This window comes from Cynara cardunculus (genome assembly GCF_001531365.2).
Source record: "Cynara cardunculus var. scolymus isolate 2C chromosome LG 2, CcrdV1, whole genome shotgun sequence".
Classification (NCBI taxonomy): domain Eukaryota; kingdom Viridiplantae; phylum Streptophyta; class Magnoliopsida; order Asterales; family Asteraceae; genus Cynara; species Cynara cardunculus.
This window is the reverse complement of record NC_037529.1, coordinates 58,344,773-58,366,529: the sequence shown is the minus strand read 5'-3', so window position 1 is coordinate 58,366,529 and position 21,757 is coordinate 58,344,773. Positions and strand designations below refer to the sequence as shown.

The window sequence follows — 21,757 nt, the reverse complement described above, 5'->3', positions numbered from 1 at the left end:
TGCCCGTATACGTTGCAATTAAAGCACTTAATGTGCTTCTTATCTCTTGGTTTGTAGTTGTTATTACCTGCTCTTTGTTGTCCTTGGTAGCCACCCCGACCACCTCTCCCTCGTCCTCCACTTCGGCCACCTCTATCGTTTGATTCACGACCACGTCCCCCAGAAGTAGACGCACCTCYTGAGCCCTTTTGAAATGATTGGCCCTCCGTTTTAGTAAACAGCAAACTAGTTTCCCCACTAGAAATTCCGCTGCGTAACTTCAAYCTGTCTTCGTAGGCCTTCAAACGACCAATCGCTTCCTCGAAAGGCATGGAATCAATGTCGGAATATTGCTCAATAGAGGCTACAAGTTGCAGGTACCTGTCAGGGACCGAATCAAGCAACTTCTTCACCAGTACCTCATCCTCGATTGTTGCCCCGAGGCTGTTGTATTTTGAAACCATCCCACTCAATTTTMCGGTGAAGTCATCAATGGTCTCCYCATCCTTCATCMGAAGTGCCTCAAACTCRCTTTTGAGTGTTTGCAATCTCGCCTTTTGAACTCTTTTTGCCCCGAGATACCGTGTCTTCAAAGCGTTCCATACCTCCTGTGCCGTCTTCTTCTTGGCTACTTGTAAAAGAATGTCCTCCGGCAATGCTTGAAAGATGAAAGCCCTTGCCGACTTGATCTTCTTCTCGTCCATCACCACACCGATCGTTGGCTCAATGGATTCCCATAACCCCTGGGCATCCATGATTGCTTCCATCCTGATTGCCCACGTGGTATAGTTTGAAGACGAGAGCATCGGACATTGGAACGGCACGCCGTGCCTTCTCTTCCTTGGGTGATGATGGACATGTTTTCATTCCGAAGATATTTGGGGATAAGCAAAGGCTCTGATACTCCTGTTCGAGGGTTTAGATGATTGAGTGAAATTTATGCTGAACTAGAGCCCATAGAAGATGTTGAATTGCTAATGGTTGGAGATGAACCAGTGACCTATGCAGAAGTAGAAAATGATAATTCTTGGAAGGAAGCTATGAGGAAGGAAATTGAATCCATTGAAAAGAATCGCACCTGGAAATTAACAAATTTACCTCCAGGTCAAAAACCGATTGGATTGAAGTGGGTTTTCAAGGTGAAAAGAGATGCTGATAGGAACGTGGTTAAGTACAAAGCCCTGACTTGTAGCCAAGGGCTATGTCCAACAGAAAGGTGTGGATTTTGAAGAGGTCTTCGCCCCTGTAGCAAGGATGGAGACCATACGACTGATATTGGCACTGGCAGCGATGTATGGATGGTGTGTTCATCATCTTGACGTGAAATCAACATTCTTGAACGGGGAGTTACGTGAAGAGGTTTATGTATTGCAACCGGATGGATTTATGGTTAAAGAAAAGGAACATATGGTCTATCGTTTGCACAAGGCCTTATATGGTTTACGCCAAGCACCACGAGCTTGGAATGAAAATTAGACAAATCACTCAAGGATCTGGGTTTTCAAAGGTGCTCTCATGAGCAAGCAGTATACAAGCTCCACAGCCACAGGGCTATTCTCATAGTTGGTGTATATGTGGACGATTTGATCGTGACCAGGTCGAGTAATGATCAGGTGATCAAGTTCAAAAAACAGATGCAACAAGTCTTTGAAATGAGTGATTTGGGAAGCTTGACATATTATTTGGGGATAGAGGTACGACAACATCGAAAGGGAATCGAGTTGAGCCAGAGTGGATACGCAAAGAAGATCCTATAGTCGGCAGGGATGATAGACTGCAACTCGTCAAAAACTCCAATGGAATCAAAGTTCAGCTTGTCGAAGGATGAAAATGGGACGTCGGTAAATGCTACTGAATACCGTCRGCTCATYGGGTGGTTAAGGTATCTGATCCACACTAGACCGGACCTTGCCTATCCGGTTGGGGTCCTTAGCCGATAYATGMACGCACCAAAGGAAAGCCATTTGAAGGCGGTGAAGCACATACTTCGATATGTAAAAGGAACGCTAACCTTTGGTTTACTGTATGAGAAGGGAGGCGATGGACAGTTGATCGGATACAGTGACAGCAGTCACGGGATGGATCTGGATGATGGAAGAGGTACCACCGGTACAATATTTTACCTCTCCAACAATCCGATCACTTGGACAGCGCAGAAGCAAAACACAGTCGCTCTATCCTCATGTGAAGCAGAATTTATTGCTGCAACAGCGGCGGCGTGCCAGGCTGTGTGGTTGAGAAATTTGTTGTCGGACTTAACTGGTTGGAAGGCATCGTGTGTTAAGCTGTATGTTGACAACAAATTGGCCATAGCATTGATGAAAAATCCGGTATTTCATGGTCGAAGTAAGCATATCGACACGAAATATCACTTTATAAGGGAACGCGTTGAGAAGAAAATGATTAACGTGGAGCATGATAGCGGTGAAGAACAACGTGTAGATGTGTTGACTAAAGCATTGCATCGGATCAAGCATGTAGAGATGCGGAGCTTGCTTGGTTTGAAAAATCTGGAGGGAAACAATTAGAATTAGGGGGGAGATTATTGACCATAATTCTAATTGGTCAAGGGTTGACCGGGTATTTTGGTAGTTTGCAAATATTTTGGAGAACATGGGAGCATGTTTCTGTTTTCTTTCCCCCACTATGTTGTTAGGTGGTTTTGTTTTTTTAGTATTTAAATAATGTTTCTCCTTTGAGTTTAGATAGAGAGAAAGACATATCTCCTGTTTTGAGTTTAGTGTTTAATAAACACAGAAAATTGCCACAAGTGTGTATTAAGCTTTCTTGTTTTGTTATTAATATTTGGGTATAACCTGTCGATCCGTTGAAGAAGAGATCCAACAATAATATTTATATATGGCAAATATCACGCACACGCCTTACCTTTGATGAGGTTTTGACTCTTTGGTAATGTTGTTGTGCATTGTCATAATTGATAACTGTTCTTGTTCCTAGTTGACATAACCTTCTCTTTGGTTTATATATTCTTTTCATGCTTAATTTATGTTGAACTATGTGATACATTTGCCTTGGCAGTTTAGCTACTTAAGTAACATTCTTAACTAAATTAACTTTTGATTTTGTATAGTCATTTTAATGTACCATTAATGAATATGCACAACTTTCCTACAATTTGAGTAGCTTAATTTACACAATAGCTACTCCAATGGGAATAAACAAGTTTTTATGTTAAAAACACAAACTTTTCTTAGAACAAACCAAGGGCATAAGTTTTGAGAGGATTCAACGAGTACAAGTTCCAAATGAAGTTATTTTCAACCAGGAGTTTTGCTGCCCCCAAGTTACTTTTTGTATATTTTCAGTGCCACCTTACCCGTTAATTTTTCTTAGTTTTTTTATTCATGCTTCTTTCACCACATGCTAACACTCTTGTACAAGCTGGGGGTCTTAACGGAAACAGCTGCTCTACCCTATTGGGGTAGAGATCAGGTTTGCTTACATCTAACCCTTCCTGATCCTACTTTCAAGTGGGATTTACTTGGTCAGTTTGGGTTGCTTTTTATCGATATATTTTTGAGTTTTTTTCCCGGGTCTTCAAGTTAGTAAAAGATGTTCAACAACTACTTGTAATTTCTATGTTATTCAAACATGAATTTTGGATTGTCTTTTTTGATCAGATATTGCATTAATATTCCATTTATCAGTTTACAATAAAATCTTGCATCCAGCTGGCATTTACCATGTTTTTATAGCCTCGTAAAATTCAAGTTTACAACTTATTACTACATGCAGACAACTTCTTAAAGCTTTAATTTTGACCTCCATAAACTAAATGAAAACTAACCGATAAACACTTTCAAACACAAGATAACCATTAGCCCCTACTAATATGGCAGAATACTTCATTTGCATTTTTTAGAATGATGAATTACATTAAGTTTCTGTTCTCGGTTTAAAATAAAATTTTGCATCTTGTGAGTATAGAGCTGGTATATGTATAAGACAATATAAAATATATAGCAGATGATATACAATGATTTGTGTGTATGGATATCAAATTGCGAAACTAGATTTAGAAAAATTCTGATGATACTATACAATATACAGTCAGAGATGGCAATAAAAACCCTACCCGACAGGGAACCCGATGCCCCAAACGGCCGAACCTAGTTTGACCATGAAATCCCTGAGTTTATAAACTGGGAATGGGACTGGTGATGGGGATATGGGGATACGGAAATATCCCTCGGGTCCCCGACCTCGACCCGGAGTATAAATAATAAATTTTCTCTCTGTATCTCTCTCTCTCTCTCTATATATATATATATTTATATATACAATAAAAATAAATATAATAACGGGGAGAAACCATTTATGACAATGTGGAATATTTGTGTTTGCTTTTCCGCGGAGAAACTTTTATCGACCGGTTGTTCAATTCTTGCTACAGGGTGGAGAAACTTATTTACAGTATTGGTTTTATTGTTCATGGAGAAACTTTTGGTGATATAACAAAGCGGATATATGAAGTTTTAATTAATAAGTATTGTAAACGAAATATAGGTTTGTTTGATGTTACTCTTGTATAAGTATACCAATTAAAATCCTGTTTGATTAAAGTTTTAGCATAATATGTCGTTAAATGTGAAACTGGTATTTCTATATAATATATAATAATTCAGTGTTCTAAAAGGCGCCCATGGCGGCTACCATGGTGTAAGGCTTATCTCAGACTCCATGTTACCCTTATGGATCGCCATGGTTCAATGTGTGTTTCTTGTAAGGCTTTATTTGATATTTTTCTTACCTCTTAATTTTTCTTACCTTTAGTGTTTTACTTTTTAGTTTTTAGTATATATAACCTACTTGTATATGGTCTTAAGTAGGTACTCGGTCGATTATTGGTTTGATAGGGTATGCTAAGATTCCCACATCATGGTTTCTGATAAGTTGACAATCAAGCTTAATGTGCATGGTGCTCTCATGGAATGAATGCTTGTTGCACCAGGAATGTGATAGTAACCGGAAAAATTAAGTAGTCAAACGATTACAATTTAAACTGATAAAGCCAAATTCGAGATGGCCGGTCTCCTTTGCTAACATGAACACAACAAGTTTATTCCTGACTGCCTCCTAAAAACAAAGACTGCAGATTTATTACAGACTAACGATAACTGCTCCTAGAATACAGGTTCAGAACTGCTCCCTCCCTTTCAATTTTAAACATTGCATGATTGACCCAGTGGGTCCATCCAAATTCCAAAAAGGGCATTAAATTGCTCCTGCTCATGTCCCTTGCCACGTGTTTTCTTTCTTGTATACACCTGTAAGTTCTTATCATTACTTCCCCCTTGGTAAAACGACTTGTCCTCAAGGCGAAAATGAGGAAATTGCTCAGCTAACAGATCATATGACTCCCAAGTAGCTTCTTCCATAGGACGCTGAGCCCAAGAAACCAATAATTCTAGCACGGGTTGGCCTGCTTCCAGCACCCAGCGATGATCAACAATTGAAGCAGGCTGAACATCAATCTCCCAATCCCTTGTTATTGGTAATGGGGCAATTGAGGTCGGAGAAAAAGACCCATGGGCTGGTTTGAGCATGGAGACATGAAACACCAGATGAATTTTAGCATTCGGAGGTAATTCAAGCTCATAAGCCACAGGTCCAATGGCACGTTTGATCTGATAAGGACCAAAGAATCGAGGAGACAACTTTCCAAAGAATCGAGGAGACAACTTTTCATAACGACGGTTAGCCAAGCTTTGCTGTCGATACGGTTGAAGTTTTMARAAAGCATAATCCCCAACCTGAAAAGTTACTTCTCGTCGTTTTGTATTAGCTTGATTACGCATCCGATCTTGAGCTTTCGTAAGATTGAGGCGTAGGAGCTTTAACATGTCATCACGATCGATTAATTGTTGTTCCAATTCTGCGTTTTTGGTTTCTCCCTTTACATAAGGCAGAAGGGAGGGAGGATCCCGGCCATAAACGATGGAAAAAGGAGTAGCGCCCGTAGAAGTATGATGCCCGGTGTTGTAAGAATATTCAGCCCACGCTAAATAGGAACTCCATTTGGTCGGTTGTTCATGAGCGAAGCAACGTAAATAGGCCTCTAAACAGCGATTGAGAACTTCTGTCTGACCATCCGTCTGTGGATGGTAACTGGTGCTCAATTGCAGTTTGGTTTGGCTCAAACAAAATAGTTCCTGCCAAAAAGTGCTCAAAAAGATGACGTCACGATCCGATACAATGGAGCGAGGGAAGCCGTCTAGACGAACAACTTCTTTACAAAAAATGGCAGCCACACTCTTAGCTGTAAAAGGGTGAGATAAACACAGAAAATGGGCATATTTGCTCAAACGATCCACGACGACCAAGATAGTGTCAAACCTGTTAGATGGCGGTAATCCCACGATAAAATCCATGGAAATGTCCTCCCATATTTGAACCGGAATTGGCAACGGTTGGAGGAGACCAGCCGGAGATAATGTTTAGTACTTTTGCTGTTGGCAAACTAAACAGTTCTGCACAAACACCCTGATTTCTTGTTTCATTTTTGGCCAAAAAAATTGGAGAGACATGCGTTTAAGGGTTTTTAAAAAACCACCATGTCCACCAACTGGTGAGTCGTGACACTCTTGAAGTAATCTAAGTTTAAGATCGGGTATATCAGGGATGACCATCCTACCTTTGAAAAACAAAAGCTGGTCATGCGAAGAAAAATCAGGAACCGATGAAGGATTTGTGTGGAGCTGTTGGAGAATATCCACTGTATAAGAATCTTGTTGAAGGCCCCTTTGTATGTCAGTGATTTCGACGCAATATGGTACGGACAAAGTCAATAATTCGCCTGAATGGGGACGCCGAGAGAGTGCGTCCGCTCCCTTATTCTCTTTTCCAGCCCTGTGAGTTATCGAAAAATCATAAGGCATCAATTTAAGTAAAAGCCGCTGCTGTTCAGTTGTGGTGATGCGTTGCTCCAACAAGAATTTTAAAGTATAGTGGTCGGTGCGGATAAGAAAGTGGCGTCCCAATAAATAGTGGTTCCATTTCTGAACAGCAAGGACTAGAGCTAATAATTCTCGATCATAGGCTGACTTAAATCGATTAGATAGGGAGAAGCCTTTACTAAAGTATGCGATGGGATGCTCCTCTTGAGATAAGATAGCACCAACTCCTGCTGAAGATGCATCACATTCAACCACAAATGCCTTTGAAAAATCCGGTAACCGGAGAACAGGGGCTGAAAGTAAGGCCTGTTTCAATGTGATGAACGCATCTAATGCCTCGTTAGACCAAAGGAATCCGTCCTTCTTTGTAAGAGCAGTCAAAGGGCGTGCAATCAGCCCATAGTTTCGTACAAAACGTCGATAATAACCTGTGAGACCGAGAAAACCTCGAACTTCTTTAAGATTAGAAGGAATAGGCCACGATTGTACAGCCGTAATTTTCTCTTGTTCCACCTGTACACCGTCCCCAGTTATGATATGCCCCAAAAAGGATACTTTAGATTGTCCAAAACAGCACTTTGAAAGCTTRACATAGAACTGGTGGTCGTGTAGTAATTGCAGGGTTTTTTTCAAGATGAGAAAGATGTTGCTCCATGTTGGGGCTGTATACTAGTATGTCATCAAAGAAAACTAGTATATATCGGCGTAAGTAAGGACGGAATAAGTCATTCATGACAGCCTGAAATGTGGAGGGTGCGTTGGTTAGGCCGAAGGGCATTACCTTAAACTCATAATGCCCTGAATGAGTACGAAAAGCTGTCTTCGGAATGTCCGGTTCGTGAACTCTGATCTGATGGTAACCGGAGCGTAGATCCAGCTTGGAAAATACCGTGGCTCCATATAACTCATCCAATAATTCATCGATATTTGGGATTGGGTATTTGTCGGCTATCGTTATTTTGTTGAGAGCTCGATAATCCACACACATCCACCAAGTATTATCTTTTTTCTTGACGAGTAGAATCGGGCTTGAAAAGGGACTATTRCTAGGCTGAATAAATCCCGCCGCCAACAATGTTTCCACTTGCTTCTCGATTTCAGCCTTTTGGGAATGGGGGTATCGGTACGGCCRGATATTGGGTGGTGTAGAGTTTGGAATTAGGGGAATATAATGGTTCTGTGAGCGGTTGGGAGGTAGATTCTTGGGTTCTTCGAAAAYCGGGCTGTATTGATGTATCACCGGCTGGAGAACATCGGGAATTTCTGGTTGAGTACCCGGTTCAACAGCCAAGTATTGAAAACTGGAGGACCTTTGCGAACCAGTAGTAATACCCTGCCATTTATAACGTTTGCCATCTACATTAAAAATCAAAAACATTTCTTTCCAATTCGCCTGGACCGTATTTAGTGTTTCCAACCATTGAATACCCAAAACCAAATCTGCTCCACCAATCGAGAAGGGATAAAAATCCTGGACAACTTTAAGTTCATTGATTTGTATTGGAAGGTTTTTGCATATGTGGCCACACCTAATAAAATCTCCATTCCCAATCTGAACACCAAAAGGTGCCACTGTTTGAGTATTAAGTTGCAAATCCTTAACCAATACATCTGAGATAAAATTATGTGTAGATCCCCCATCAATCAAAATAATTACTTCCGTAGATTGAAGCATACCTTGAACCTTCATGGTTCTGGGGTGGGGTTTTCCAAGGATGACATGTAAACTGATCTCCGCAACGTCGTTAGTATCTCCTGCCATATATTCGACTTCATTAGGGGACTGTTCTTCAGGCTCTTCTTCCACTTCCAACACCTTGAGAGTTCCTGTTTTACACCGATGGCCAGGCCCATACTTTTCCCCGCACCGGTAACATTCACCCTTAAGGTAACGAGACTGTCTGTCCGCATCAGAAATTCGTAAGGGCGGTTTGGAATTACTGTTGGTAGAATTCGATGTAGGAGTCGTAGCCTTGGACTCGGGTTGGGATGACTTCGATGATGCTGTCCAAGTTGATCCTCTCCCATAATGGGTGTGGTTGATTTTTAGACTCGAATTCCAAAGCGATGCTTACCGCTTTATACACTGTTCGTGGTTTCTGTATTCATACATCCGCCTTCAATTCTTCTTTGAGGCCATTAAGGAACACTCCCAGGAGACAATGTTCCGGCCAATTGGACACTCGTGAGGAACGTTTGGAAAATTCTTGTCGATACTCTTGCACAGTTCCTGTTTGTTTAACACTACACAAGTATTCGTCCGGATTCTGGAATTCAGTAGGTCCAAAATTTCTCTGCAAGGCTTGAACAAAATCCTCCCAATATTCTATCGTCTGATCGGTCGATATCCATGAATAGAAGTCTAGTGCATCTCCCTCCAAGTGCATCGATGCAACATCTACCTTTTCCTCATCTGGAATGTCATAGTAGCGGAAATATTTCTCTGCCTTAAGAATCCAACCCCGTGGGTCTCCATCGCTAAAGGTAGGAAAAGCAATTTTGTTGTATGGTCGGTACCTTTGATTATGCCAGGACGATTCCCTTCATCCTGCTTTCCATTACCCCAACTGTCCTTATGATGCGATTGGGATTTGAGGGCTGCTACCTCCTTCTGCAACGCGTCTATGGACTCCAATTTCTTGGCGATTGCGGCTAACTGTATCGCCACCGGATCAGGCGGGTGATTTCCCTCCTCTGAATTGCTCCGGGTCTGCACCATGTCTTCGATTTCCCGGCAATGGAACCAATGATAGTAACCGGAAAAATTAAGCAGTCAAACGATTACAATTTAAACTGATAAAGCCAAATTCGAGATGGCCGGTCTCCTTTGCTAACATGAACACAACAAGTTTATTCCTAACTGCCTCCTAAAAACAAAGACTGCAGATTTATTACAGACTAACGATAACTGCTCCTAGAATATAGGTTCAGAACTGTTCCCTCCCTTTCAATTTTAAACATTGCATGRTTGACCCAGTGGGTCCATCCAAATTCCAAAAAGGGCATTAAATTGCTCCTGCTCATGTCCCTTGCCACGTGTTTTCTTTCTTGTATACACCTGTAAGTTCTTATCAGAATGTGTCTCCCATGATGAGTTTATACTGAAATTTGGAACAAGATGAGAACTGGTAGCAACTTAGGGCTTTGTCACTTGATGACTTTGCTAACTCAAAAAGAGTCACAAAACCAGGACGAATCAAGAACAGAAACGGTAAACAAATGGATCGCAGTAGTGGCATTCTGAATCAGAAACAGACAGAGGTGGCAGGTGGTGACAGCAGCAGGAGGATGGTACTCAGGGGGTGGGTTTCTGTCAGGCAATGCCGGAAGAGGCTGGATTGGGCAAGCAGCGGAAGTGCTTGTACTGGCGACGACAGCAGCAGCTGATAGGGTTGTCACAGTGAAAAGAAAGGGCTCTGATACCATGTAATCAGATTTAGGGAATTATATCTTACATTTCATGAGAAAGGATGACAATACATTATATACAAAATGATAACCTGTAATAGGATATCCTACTTTGGATAGAAGGCAAAAACCTTAAAATGTGACGATGTACGATATACAACAATTACCATTGGCCCTTTATCTCCATTGTCTGATTTGACTTCAAACACTATACATGTTATCATTATTTTGAATGTGTGATTTTAGCATTGGTTATAACAACAAGACAAACTTTTCACCCAAGGATTGGTAACTACAATGTTTGTTTCATGGGTAAATCATGGTGCTTCCTAGGTCTTAATGTTTTATGAATGATTCAGTTTACATTCTTGTTTATTATCATTATGAGGCTTGTTGTTTGGATAATACAACCAGCAGAGCATTATGTTTGTTTATTATTTCTGTAGGGAAATGAAGATCTAATCCTTGTTCATGATGCACTTGCATATGGAGATTGTCGCTTATCTCTTGCAGTAAGTCAACCTTCCATTTAATGAATTGACTTAAGATTTAAGAACATGAACTTATATTTTAAGAGTTTGAAACTATATGTGTAACATTATTTCCCCACTCTTTCAGATTCCAAAATATGGGATTTTCGAGAACATCAATTCAGTTAAGGAGCTAGCACAAATGTCTGAGTGGACTGCTGAGAAGCCTCTAAGAGTTGCCACTGGTTTCACTTATGTAATCAGTTAATTTCTTACGTAATTCTGTTATAAATTTTTCCAGTATCTTTATCAAGCCGGAAGTTCTAAAATTGGTGTTTGTATTATTTCTCTCTCCTCTCTCTCTTGCAGCTGGGTCCTAAATTTCTGAAAGAAAATGGTCTTCAGCATGTCGCTTTTTCAACTGCTGATGGGGCACTGGAGGCAGCTCCTGCAGTGAGTCTTCCTTTGCTCAAATCTGAGTTCTGTCAGGAACTACTTCTGTTGTTACTACTTTAGATGCATCGATTTTTATGAGAAGTAAAATGTCCCATGTCTCATCTTCATACTCTATGATGATTCTGTCTGGCAACTGAATCTGCTTTCTGCTTTTGAACTGGTTCCTTGAGATATCTTCACCAATGATATTTTTGAATGTGTAGGTCCATGTGATAATCATGTTTTCATCTAATTACCTGCAAGTGCTTGTCTCAGTATGTGATTATGCAAGCTGATGAGACCTTCCGCACAAAGGTTTCATCTGCTCAAGGCAGACAGCTGCATGGTATGAGTGTATGACCTTAATTTGGTTGTATGGATGCCAGTTCAAATGCTCTCAAAGCTTGTCAGAGGCCCATCCAAGCTTAAAAAAGTATAATTCTTGCAGCATGAGCCAACATTATGTTCTTTTAGGTTCCATAATCTAGTCTCAGAGTGTTTAACATCGCTGCTCCACCTAACTCTCTTCCTGATGCAGATGTCTTAAGGACATCAACCAGCTCTGGTTTCTTTGTTAATGATCTGACATTCCAACTCCCAGCCGCATCCTACTTTTTTACACTAGCTTCCCCTCTCCCCAGGAGCATATCCATAGTGTGGAGTCCCTTGCTAGCTTTTCACCACAAGCAGATGTCAAAAATGGCACGCCACTAAGGGAACGATGATTGTTCTTGCTCATTTCGAATATACACCCAGGTTCTGATGCAACTTGCTGATGAGATGGTTATGCAACAACAAAGTTCCATTTGATTTCATTTTCGTGAGAATAGATAGACACAAAGTCCCATCTCACAAGGCCTGAAGCATACCTTTTTATACCCTAGGTTGGGGAAAACTATATCATAATATGTATGTGGCATTTTAATTATAAAACAACTAGAGCAGACAGATACTAAAAATGCTACCGTAATAGTTGTATCCTCTCAATATAATTTGATTACAATGGGAGTGGATAAATTGCATATTTGCATTAGCAGCTTTGCTGATAGGGACAACACAGTCACTAGGTTTAAATCAATGCAGAAATGATGAAGGCAACAGAACAAATTACAACAATCAAGCTTTAACCATGAGGGAGTAAACTCCTACTACCAATCTTGAACAAGGACCCTGCTTTGGTTGGCTATTAGAACTCATAAAAGCTTCCTTATTGTTCTTCCGCCGCATATTGTGATGAATAAGCTATGAACAAGCAAATATAAGATTGGCTAGGTAATCTTCACAGCTTTTAGCTGAGATGTGGATTATTATGGTTATTGTGGCCAATTACTTTTATTGTGAGCCTCATCAAAATGAGAATCAAATATATCTCTAGCCATTCAGTTCATTGAAATTGTTACAATCAATGCTTACTCTGTTTGTGCTTGTGATTTGAAATAGCGTAGAACACCGATTCTGCGAAGCAAACAGAAATTTAAGAATTATACCCAGAAAGCATCCCTACATAAATTTTTGGAAGATGCTGTCATTTTGTTTGGGTACCAATCACCAACCTTTATACCATTGTTAAGATACTCAATATCCTTGAAGATACTCGATATCATTGTAAAATAGGAAATTATGGGACAAGTCAATATCTTAGGAATCCTTTCCTTTTCTTGTAATTTGCTTTGTGTATATATAACCTTTGTACCTCCCTCTTTTGAGACAAGTGAAATAAACAAAGAATTCTACATGGTATCAGAGCTCGGTTTCGTAATAATCACTAGTTTCATGAATCAAAACTTTTTGGTACATTTTTTTCTTAGATTGAAATTTTTGTTCATTGTTTTTTTTCTTGATCAACAAGTTCCCTTGGGTCGGAAGTTTTCTGCTCGTCGGTTTCTTTGGCACCTGTGAGTGCGATTATCCTCGTCTCTGTTCGTAGGCTATTTGGCACCCTGTGAGTGCGTCATTCACTTTCTGGTTTGCTATCCTTCGTCCTAAGTTCTACGTTCTCTCTTCTGGTTCCTGATTTATTGGAAGATGACTGAAGAAGACAAAACACCTGACAGTAACAACAGTAGTTTACGTGTACCCGAGATGCTAGTGAATGTTAAGCTCACCGACAACAAGCTTAATGGCTTCAACTACTTTGAGTGGAGCAAAACTATTCGTATCTGTCTATGGAGCATGGGAATGCCTTCTCATCTCACATCGGATCCTCCTGGTTCTGATTTATGGTTCCAAAGTGATGCTCATTTGTACTTGCAAATTATCAATGCTATTGAGCCTTCTGTTTCGTCTCTGGTTAGTCACTGTGAATATGTGAAGGAACTTATGGATTATCTTGATTTTTTGTATAATAGGACAAAGTAACATCTCTTAAATCTATAGTGTTTGTAAGTCCTTTCATCGTGGAGAACAATAAGACCGATCACTCACTACGTATGTGATGGAGTTCAAGAAAGTGTATGAGGAGCTTAACTCTCTTCTTCCATTAAGTGCTGATGTCAAAGCCATGCAGACTCAGAGGGAACAAGTGGCTGTTATCAGTTTCTTGACTGGTTTGCAACCAAAATTGGACTCTATCAGATCTTAGTTCTTGAATGAATCTGTTGTTCCTTCTCTTCAAGAAACATTTGCCCGTGTTCTTAGGAATGAGAATCTTCAATCTTCTCAAACTTTTGATCACAACAGTGCTCTGGTTGGTCGAGGAGGATTTCGTGATGGCTATCGAGGAGGATTCCATGGCCACAGTGACTGAGCAACTGACTCACAGGTTACTATTCCAGATTCTGATGATGTTGAGTGTTACTACTGCCATGAGTTAGGTCACACCAAACGCACATGTTAGAAGCTTTTGGCCAGACATCCGAGGAGTTCATCAGGGCATGTTGTCTCTGCTTCAGATAGTACTGTTACTATACCCGTAGAAGAATATGCTCGACTTTTAGGGACTGAGAATTCCACTGCTCTGACTTCTGCATTTACTAAGACAAGTAACTCTAGTACATGCCTATTATCTTTTGCCTCCAAATGGGTCATTATTCAGGTGCTTCAGATCATATGACAGGTAATCCCACCATCTTCTCGAATTTCAATAAACACAAATCATCATTACATGTCACAATTGCTCATGGGTCTACGACACCTGTTCTTGGTTCTGGCACCATCGATCTTACCCTGTCTACCTTCTCTACAGTGTGAGTCTTGTCAGTTTGCCAAACATCATCGTATTCATTTAAGTATTAGAGTCTGCAATAAGCGGGCCTCATCCCCATTTGAGTTGGTCCATTCTGATGTGTGGGGACCATGCCCTGTTACTTCAAAACTTGAGTTTAAGTATTTTGTTACGTTTGATGATGATTACTCTCGTACTAGTCGGCTTTACTTTATGAAAAATCGATCTGAGGTATACACACATTTTTGTTCACTATTTGCTGAGATTAAAACTCAGTTTAAAGTCTCCATTCAAACTCTTCGTAGTGATAATGCAAATGAATATTTGTCCCAAACATTTCAATCATACATATGATTCAAAATGGCATTCTTCATGAGTCTTCCGGTGTTGACACACCAGCCCAAAATGGGGTTGCGGAACGAAAGAATCGTCATCTCCTAGAGGTGACTCGGGCTTTATTATTTCACATGATTGTTCCTAAAGTCTTGTGGGCTGATGCGGTTGCTACCGCTCGTTTTCTTGTCAACCGAATGCCTTCCGCTATCTTGGATGGTAAAAGTCCTTTCTCAGTTTTGTTTCCTACAAAATCATTGTTACTTGTCGACCCAAAGATCTTTGGTAGTTCCTGTTTTGTCCGTGATATCCGACCTCACATAACTAAGTTGGATCCAAAGTCTCTGAAACATGTTTTTCTTGGTTACTCTCGACTTCAAAAAGGGTATAAATGTTTTCCCCCATGCTTAATCGATACACTGTATCACGAGACATTACATTCCATGAGAATATACCCTTCTTTCCTATGTCCACTCCTTGTAACCCAAGAGATAGTGGTGATTTGTTGGTGTATACGATACTTGTTCCTGAGTCTACTACCCCATCCGACTAGACACAGACCCAAGAGCCTACTAAACCACAGTTCATGTATATAATAGGCGGCAACGACCTACATCAGATCCCGACCTAACACCATTTTCATCATCGTCTGCAAATCCGTCTAATGATGACTCTCTTGCTGCGAGTGATCCACCACCTTCTGATACACAGGTTCTATCTTGATGTCCCCATTGCTCTTCGGAAAGGTAAGTGCTCATGTGTTTACCCTAGTTCTTCTGTTGTTTCCTATGATAAACTTTCTTCACGTTCTTGTTCTTTGATCTCTACACTTGATTCTTTATTTGTTCCTAAAACAGTTGGTGAAGCTTTGGCTCATCCTGGATGGCGGGATGCTATGATTGATGAGATGGATGCTCTCGATCATAATTATACATGGGATTTGGTAGAGTTACCTGCAGACAAAAAGGCAATTGGTTGTAAATGGGTATTCACTGTGAAAGTTAATCCAGATGGATCTGTGGCTCGTTTGAAACCGATTGGTAGCCAAAGGATATGCTCAGACTTATGGGGTCGACTACCACGAGACATTTTCTTCTGTGGCTACAGTACTCTCCATCCGCCTGTTTGTTTCATTAGCCGCTACTTACGACTGGGTACTACACCAACCGAAGGTGAAAAATACCTTCTTGTATGGTGATTTACATGAGGAAGTCTATATGGAGCAACCACCTGGGTTTGTTGCTCAGGGGAGTCAGGTAGAGTCTGTAAACTGCGTAAATCATTGTATGGCTTAAAGCAATCCCCTTGTGCTTGGTTTGGACGGTTTAATGCTGTAGTGACTGAGTTTGGCTTACGGAGGAGTTCTTATGATCATTTTGTGTTCTTTACTTCGTCATCTTCCACATGTGTTCTACTAGTGGTATACGTTGATGACATTGTGATTACTGGGAGTGATGAGACTGGGATCAAGAAGCTAAAAGATTTCCTTGCATCTCAGTTTCAAACAAAGGACCTAGGTCCTTAAAAATACTTCTTGGGAATTGAAGTATCTTGTACTCGGAAAGGGATATGTTTGTCTCAACGGAAATACTGTTTGGATATATTGAATGACTTTGGTATGATTGAAACAAAACCTTGTGAGGCCCCAATGATTCCAAATATGAAATTGAAAAGTGGACGATGGAGATCTACTTGAGGATCCAGAAAAGTACAGAAGAATTGTGGGAAAGCTAAACTACCTGACGATTACACGTCATGACATCGCTTTTCCAGTGAGTGTAGTAAGTCAGTTTATGTCATCTCCCAGAACTCCACATTGGGATGCTGTTAGGCATATATTGAAGTACCTAAAGGGTGCTCCTGGTTTTGGTATTCTTTATCAAAATCACGGTCATCATGTCATAGAAGGGTTCATAGATGTCGATTATAATGGGGATCCTACTACTAGGCGGTCTACAACAGGCTATTCTGTGTTGGTTGGAGGGAATCTAGTTTCGTGGAAAAGCAAGAAACAAAATGTCGTTTCCCAGTTAAGTGTTGAATCTGAATACAGGGCTATGGCCCAAACCACTTGCGAGCTAATATGGTTGTGTAATTTGCTAGGTGAAATTAGGTTTGCTCAATTTTAGCCAATGAACCTATATTGTGATAATGAGGCGGCTATCCACATTGCAAACAATCCCTGTTTCATGAAAGAACAAAACACATCGAGGTTGACTGCCATTTCACTCATGAAAAGCTAGAAGATGAAATCATCTCAACTCCCTTTGTTCAAACAGGAAGACAACTTGCTGATGTCTTTACCAAAGCATTACGTGGTTCACGAATCTCTTTTATTTGTAACAAGCTGGGCATGATTAACATTTATGCTCCAACTTGAGGGGGAGTGTTAAGATACTCAATTTCCTTGAAGATACTCAATATCATTGTAAAATAGGAATTGGAGATTATGGGTAATATCTCCTTGTAATTTGTTGTTGTGAATATCTTAGGAGTCCTTTTCTTTTCTTCTCATATTCTTTATGTATATATAGCCTTTGTGCCTCCCTTTTTTGAGACAAGTGAAATAAACAAAAAATTCTACACCTTTTTTGGAGCATGTAGTATGAAAATGTCATTACAAGCTTAAAGGAACGGTTGGGTTCCGGTAAGAAGGGAAGTTATGGTGAGAAGCATAAGAAGAGATCTCCACCCTTGAATCAATCCTAATTGAATGTCAACGCTAATGAGGTGCACCAAGATACACCGGATCAACCCTTCTAAAGCGCAATTCATGGGTGGCCATGAAATTAAAAGTGATCAAGGGTTCAAATCTCTTCTTATGTTTCTCACCATAACTAAACTTCTCACACGATTCTTCACCTAGAAAGGAAACGTTTCAAAAGATAATTGGGAGTTATTTTTCATGCATTTGCTTAATATATCACTGGGTATTCTACAACTTGTGTGGTCAATGTGGTATTCTGATCTATACGTCACCTATTGAGAATGATATACATCAACTGTTAATCTACTTGTCTGTTGGGGAGTGGATTGTATCTATTGGTATATTGTCGTATCGTTGGAGAAACATTCATAACCCGCGTAACACAATCCCCCTGTTAATCTCTATCGAGATTGTCGATTGTGGCCACCCGGCCGAAGAGTTGGCTAGGCCCCCTGTCTTGCATGCAACATTCACAAAATGTTCCAAGTCTTATAGATGGCGGCCCCGTTACTTCCCCCGGGGTCTCGCATTAGCGGAGCAGCCCCTAACAAATCGATCTGAACAGGATTGACGCTAACGGACGATTAACCCCGTTAGAATCCCATAACGAATAGGCTAGCTCTATCTCTCAATTACCTATCCTGTGCTCGAGAAGGTCCCTCAGTTCCTCGGCAGCACCTCGAGGGCACAGAAGAAGTTACTGTTCACATTGTATTGCACTATCTACCTACTTCACATGTATTATCCATAGTGTCAGATCCCTATTCCTTACATTACTATCATGGAAGCCCTTAGAAAAGTGGGGAAATCTCACAAGTTGTTTTTGGTAGTGACTGCGAGTAAAACTTTGTTAAAACCATATGAATCAAAATAGTTGAGAGTTAAAGACTGGTATGCGTACACAGGAATCTTGATCACATAAGTTTCATGGATTATACAACGATTTTGCTCTTGTTGTTAAGCTTATTGATTGATTATTAAAGGCAATCTATTACTTACCGCTATTAGTTGTATGCTAACAGCAGGTAATTGAATTCAAGTAAAAAGGTACATTGTTTTAGTCTTACCCTTAAGAGAGTAAAAGGGCCACTGGTCTAGGCTTTACACATTAAGAACCACTTTTCTTCAATTTTCATCCCCATTGAACACTTTTGAGGATCAATTTTTTTCAATGTACTATCTCTATCCCCTGTAGATTTACTTCTGCTCCCTTTATTTACCATCATGCACCTGTCATAGGAACATTCACCGTCATCATCATTATCCTTGATCATCCAAACTTTGCCTTTGAGAATGGTGAAATTATCCCTACCACAATGATGATGACTCCACTTGGGTTGCAAATGGCACCCCTTTAGTGAACTGTAGCCAAGTTGTTATCATAGAACAAAAATGATCTGATACTCGGAATCCTTATTGCTGCATATTAATGGTTCACCCCTGCTAGTGTGCACAAGCACACGTGGGGGGTTGGGTTGTCACTAGATGCCACCAGGTCCCAATCACATCGGAATGAAATATTCTTTCTGCATAGATATTGATTGTTGGATGATTGGTGTATGAACGTCAACTTGTAAGGATATCAAGTCTCTCGCCATTACTATAATAATCGAACAGGGTGCACCATGACATGTTTAATAGATGACAAGATTATATAAAACTAAGATTGGAATATGGATGACTTAGCGTGATGCTGTACAAGTACTTCACTAAACCAGGACAATTCAGGCTTTGCATTTTGGGATTCTTGAAAACAATATTGTTTGTAAGCTACATTTAATTATGCCAAGAGCTTCTCCTAATATAATTTAATCACTCCATTCCAGATGTGATTTTGTATATAGTTCTGCCTTTTTGTTCTTGCCCTGGAGGCTTTCTAGTTCTCAGTTTGGGAAAGTAGAAGTGATGATGACATTAGTGTCCCTTGATGCATGCACAATGCTATATGTTCTTTTTGTTCTAACGTTTACATCTTTTCACTTGCTTATTTAGATGGGTATTGCTGATGCTATTGTGGATCTTGTTAGTAGTGGAACCACATTGAAAGAAAACAATCTCAAAGAAATTGAAGGCGGTGTCCTCTTAGAAAGCCAGGTGAAGTTTGAAGCCCAACCTTGCAAGATTCTTTTAGCTATTGGATTTGCTGGTTTTCCTGAGTAGGATATTTTTCAGGCTGTCATGATTGCTAGCAAGAAGTCCTTAATCCAGCGCAAAGGTTTATTGGACATCACACACGAAATTCTTGAAAGATTCGAGGCACATTTGAGGGCGCTTGATCAATTTACTGTAAGTTGACATGTGTTTGTTTATTGTCTCTCATTCCCAAGAAAAAAGTACAGTTTGAGTTCAGATCAAATGTGGTAAACCAAACTAAACATACCGGTTACCGAGTATATCCCACTCTGAAGTGGGGGAGGGGGAGGTAGGATGTGCGCGGACTTTACCTCTATCCTAAGGAGTAGGAGATGTTTACCTGAAGACCCCCGGCTTGTGAAAAACTTCTGCGAAAAAGTTATTGGGGAAGTCTTGAGCGACTCAGAAAGCTTATAAAAAAATTTGGAAGATGTGAAATTTTTTGAATGTGAAATTAACAAGTATTCTTTAATTAGTTCAAAAAAGTTCCAAAATTATAGCAAATACTACGGTTAGAAAAAAAAATTGGTGCCTTGGATGTAAAATGTCTGTAAGAGTACCAACTCCGATGCCTAATGATGTACTCCCTCTGCCTCAAAAAAAGATGCTACACTTCCCAGTTAGGGCTGTCCCAGAAAATGAAGCATTTGCATTTAGAATGAAATTTTAAACTCCCACTTTACTTTTTGATTGTGGTCTACAAGCTCTTCTATTTTTTATTTTGTCCTTACTAAGGGACTTTTTTGGACCTTTAATTGATAGTTAAAACATTTCATTAGGCTATGTGCCAATACAAACGTTGCATTTTTTTGGGGCCTAGAATAGTACATTGAAACTTTATTTTCCTCACGTCTATTACATATAATGCATCTCAGGTAGTCGCCAACATGAGGGGAAACAGTGCCGAGGAAGTAGCTGAGAGAATTCTTAGTCAACCATCATTATCCGGGCTTCAGGTGAAATTTTCTCTGCATATGTTTTAGCTAGCTACTAAACCTACAAACCAATGTTTTTCCCTATATGTTCAGGGTCCAACTATAAGTCCAGTTTTCCGCAAAGGTGATGGTGGGGTAACACCTGATTATTATGCTATAGTCATTTGTGTACCCAAAAAGATGCTGTACAAATCAGTTCAGCAGCTGAGAGCGGTAAGAAATCTTTAATCTTGAACTTGTGTAATATGGTTGACCGCAATTATTTATATACTAGTCTTTTCTTGTATTACGAAATGCTCATCATATGATTTGGCTTTACAAGTCTAAGTTTTGGTCAAAATCAGACTTGCCTCAGACGTTTCAACCAGTTGAATGTCTTTTTTCTTTTTTCCCCATTCCCATTTTTACTATTGGAGTCCCACATCAGCTAGATTTGGACAAATTTCTCCTCAATATATGTTGGAACCTCTTTTCTCTCATTGAGGACTCCTTCTGGAGAGTAATCTGGAGAGTAATCTAATGGGGTTCCACATATTCTCACGTAGAGTCAAGATCTACTACTGTAGGAACTCGATACCTGCGGACAATTTGTGGCATCTAGCCCCTTTTCGACACTGTGGGGCAATCTGGCCCAACAATACATGTAGGAAGAAGGGGGGGGGGTGAAAAATGAGAAAAATGAGAAAAATGAGAGTTGTGAGTAAAAAGTCTTTTTATAGGTAGAAGTAGGAAGAAGGGGGGGGGGGGTGTTAGAGTCCCACTCTGACTAGATTTGACCATTTGTCCTTCATATATATTAGAACCTCCACTCTCTACTCAAGGGCTCTCTTGAAGAATAATCTAATGGGGTCCCACATATTCACACTTACAAAGTGGGGTCCTTGGGTAGTCATTAGTTTATGTGTGAGAAAACAACTACTAGAATCACTTCCTTAAGTCTTCTCTACTTTTAGTCTAGCATATGCGTAAGAAAACAAATACTTCAAATATGGCACCTTTTATTTCTTGTGTATTTCCATTTTTATGTTTGATGACAATGATGGTTAATTGGAACACAGTAAGTCTATGTTTGGCAAATTAGCTGATAAACAGATCATGTTTGGCAAAACTAGCAAATGAGAATGTAAAATGACCAAAAAGAGTATCTTGAAAAATTAATCAATTATAATATTTCAAAATATAATTAAAACAAATCTCTAACAATATAATATATTAAGTTATTAACTAATGCAAACAAGATAGTAAAAAAATTAAAAAATATAATATATTGATTAAAA

The 21,757-nt window shown here is 39.9% G+C and overlaps 1 protein-coding gene across 2 annotated transcripts in view; it reads left to right on the top strand.

Annotated features, from left to right (window-relative positions):
* The window catches only part of LOC112505826 (ATP phosphoribosyltransferase 2, chloroplastic-like), a 31,378-nt gene that overhangs the window by 7,736 nt on the left and 1,885 nt on the right, over positions 1-21,757 (top strand). For both annotated transcript variants that reach the window (XM_025109844.1, XM_025109845.1), the window contains exons 4-10: positions 10,751-10,816; positions 10,923-11,030; positions 11,144-11,227; positions 19,405-19,506; positions 19,585-19,698; positions 20,421-20,501; positions 20,574-20,693. In XM_025109844.1, the coding sequence (XP_024965612.1) occupies positions 10,751-10,816; positions 10,923-11,030; positions 11,144-11,227; positions 19,405-19,506; positions 19,585-19,698; positions 20,421-20,501; positions 20,574-20,693 (675 nt within the window). The remainder of the gene's footprint in view (positions 1-10,750; positions 10,817-10,922; positions 11,031-11,143; positions 11,228-19,404; positions 19,507-19,584; positions 19,699-20,420; positions 20,502-20,573; positions 20,694-21,757) is intronic.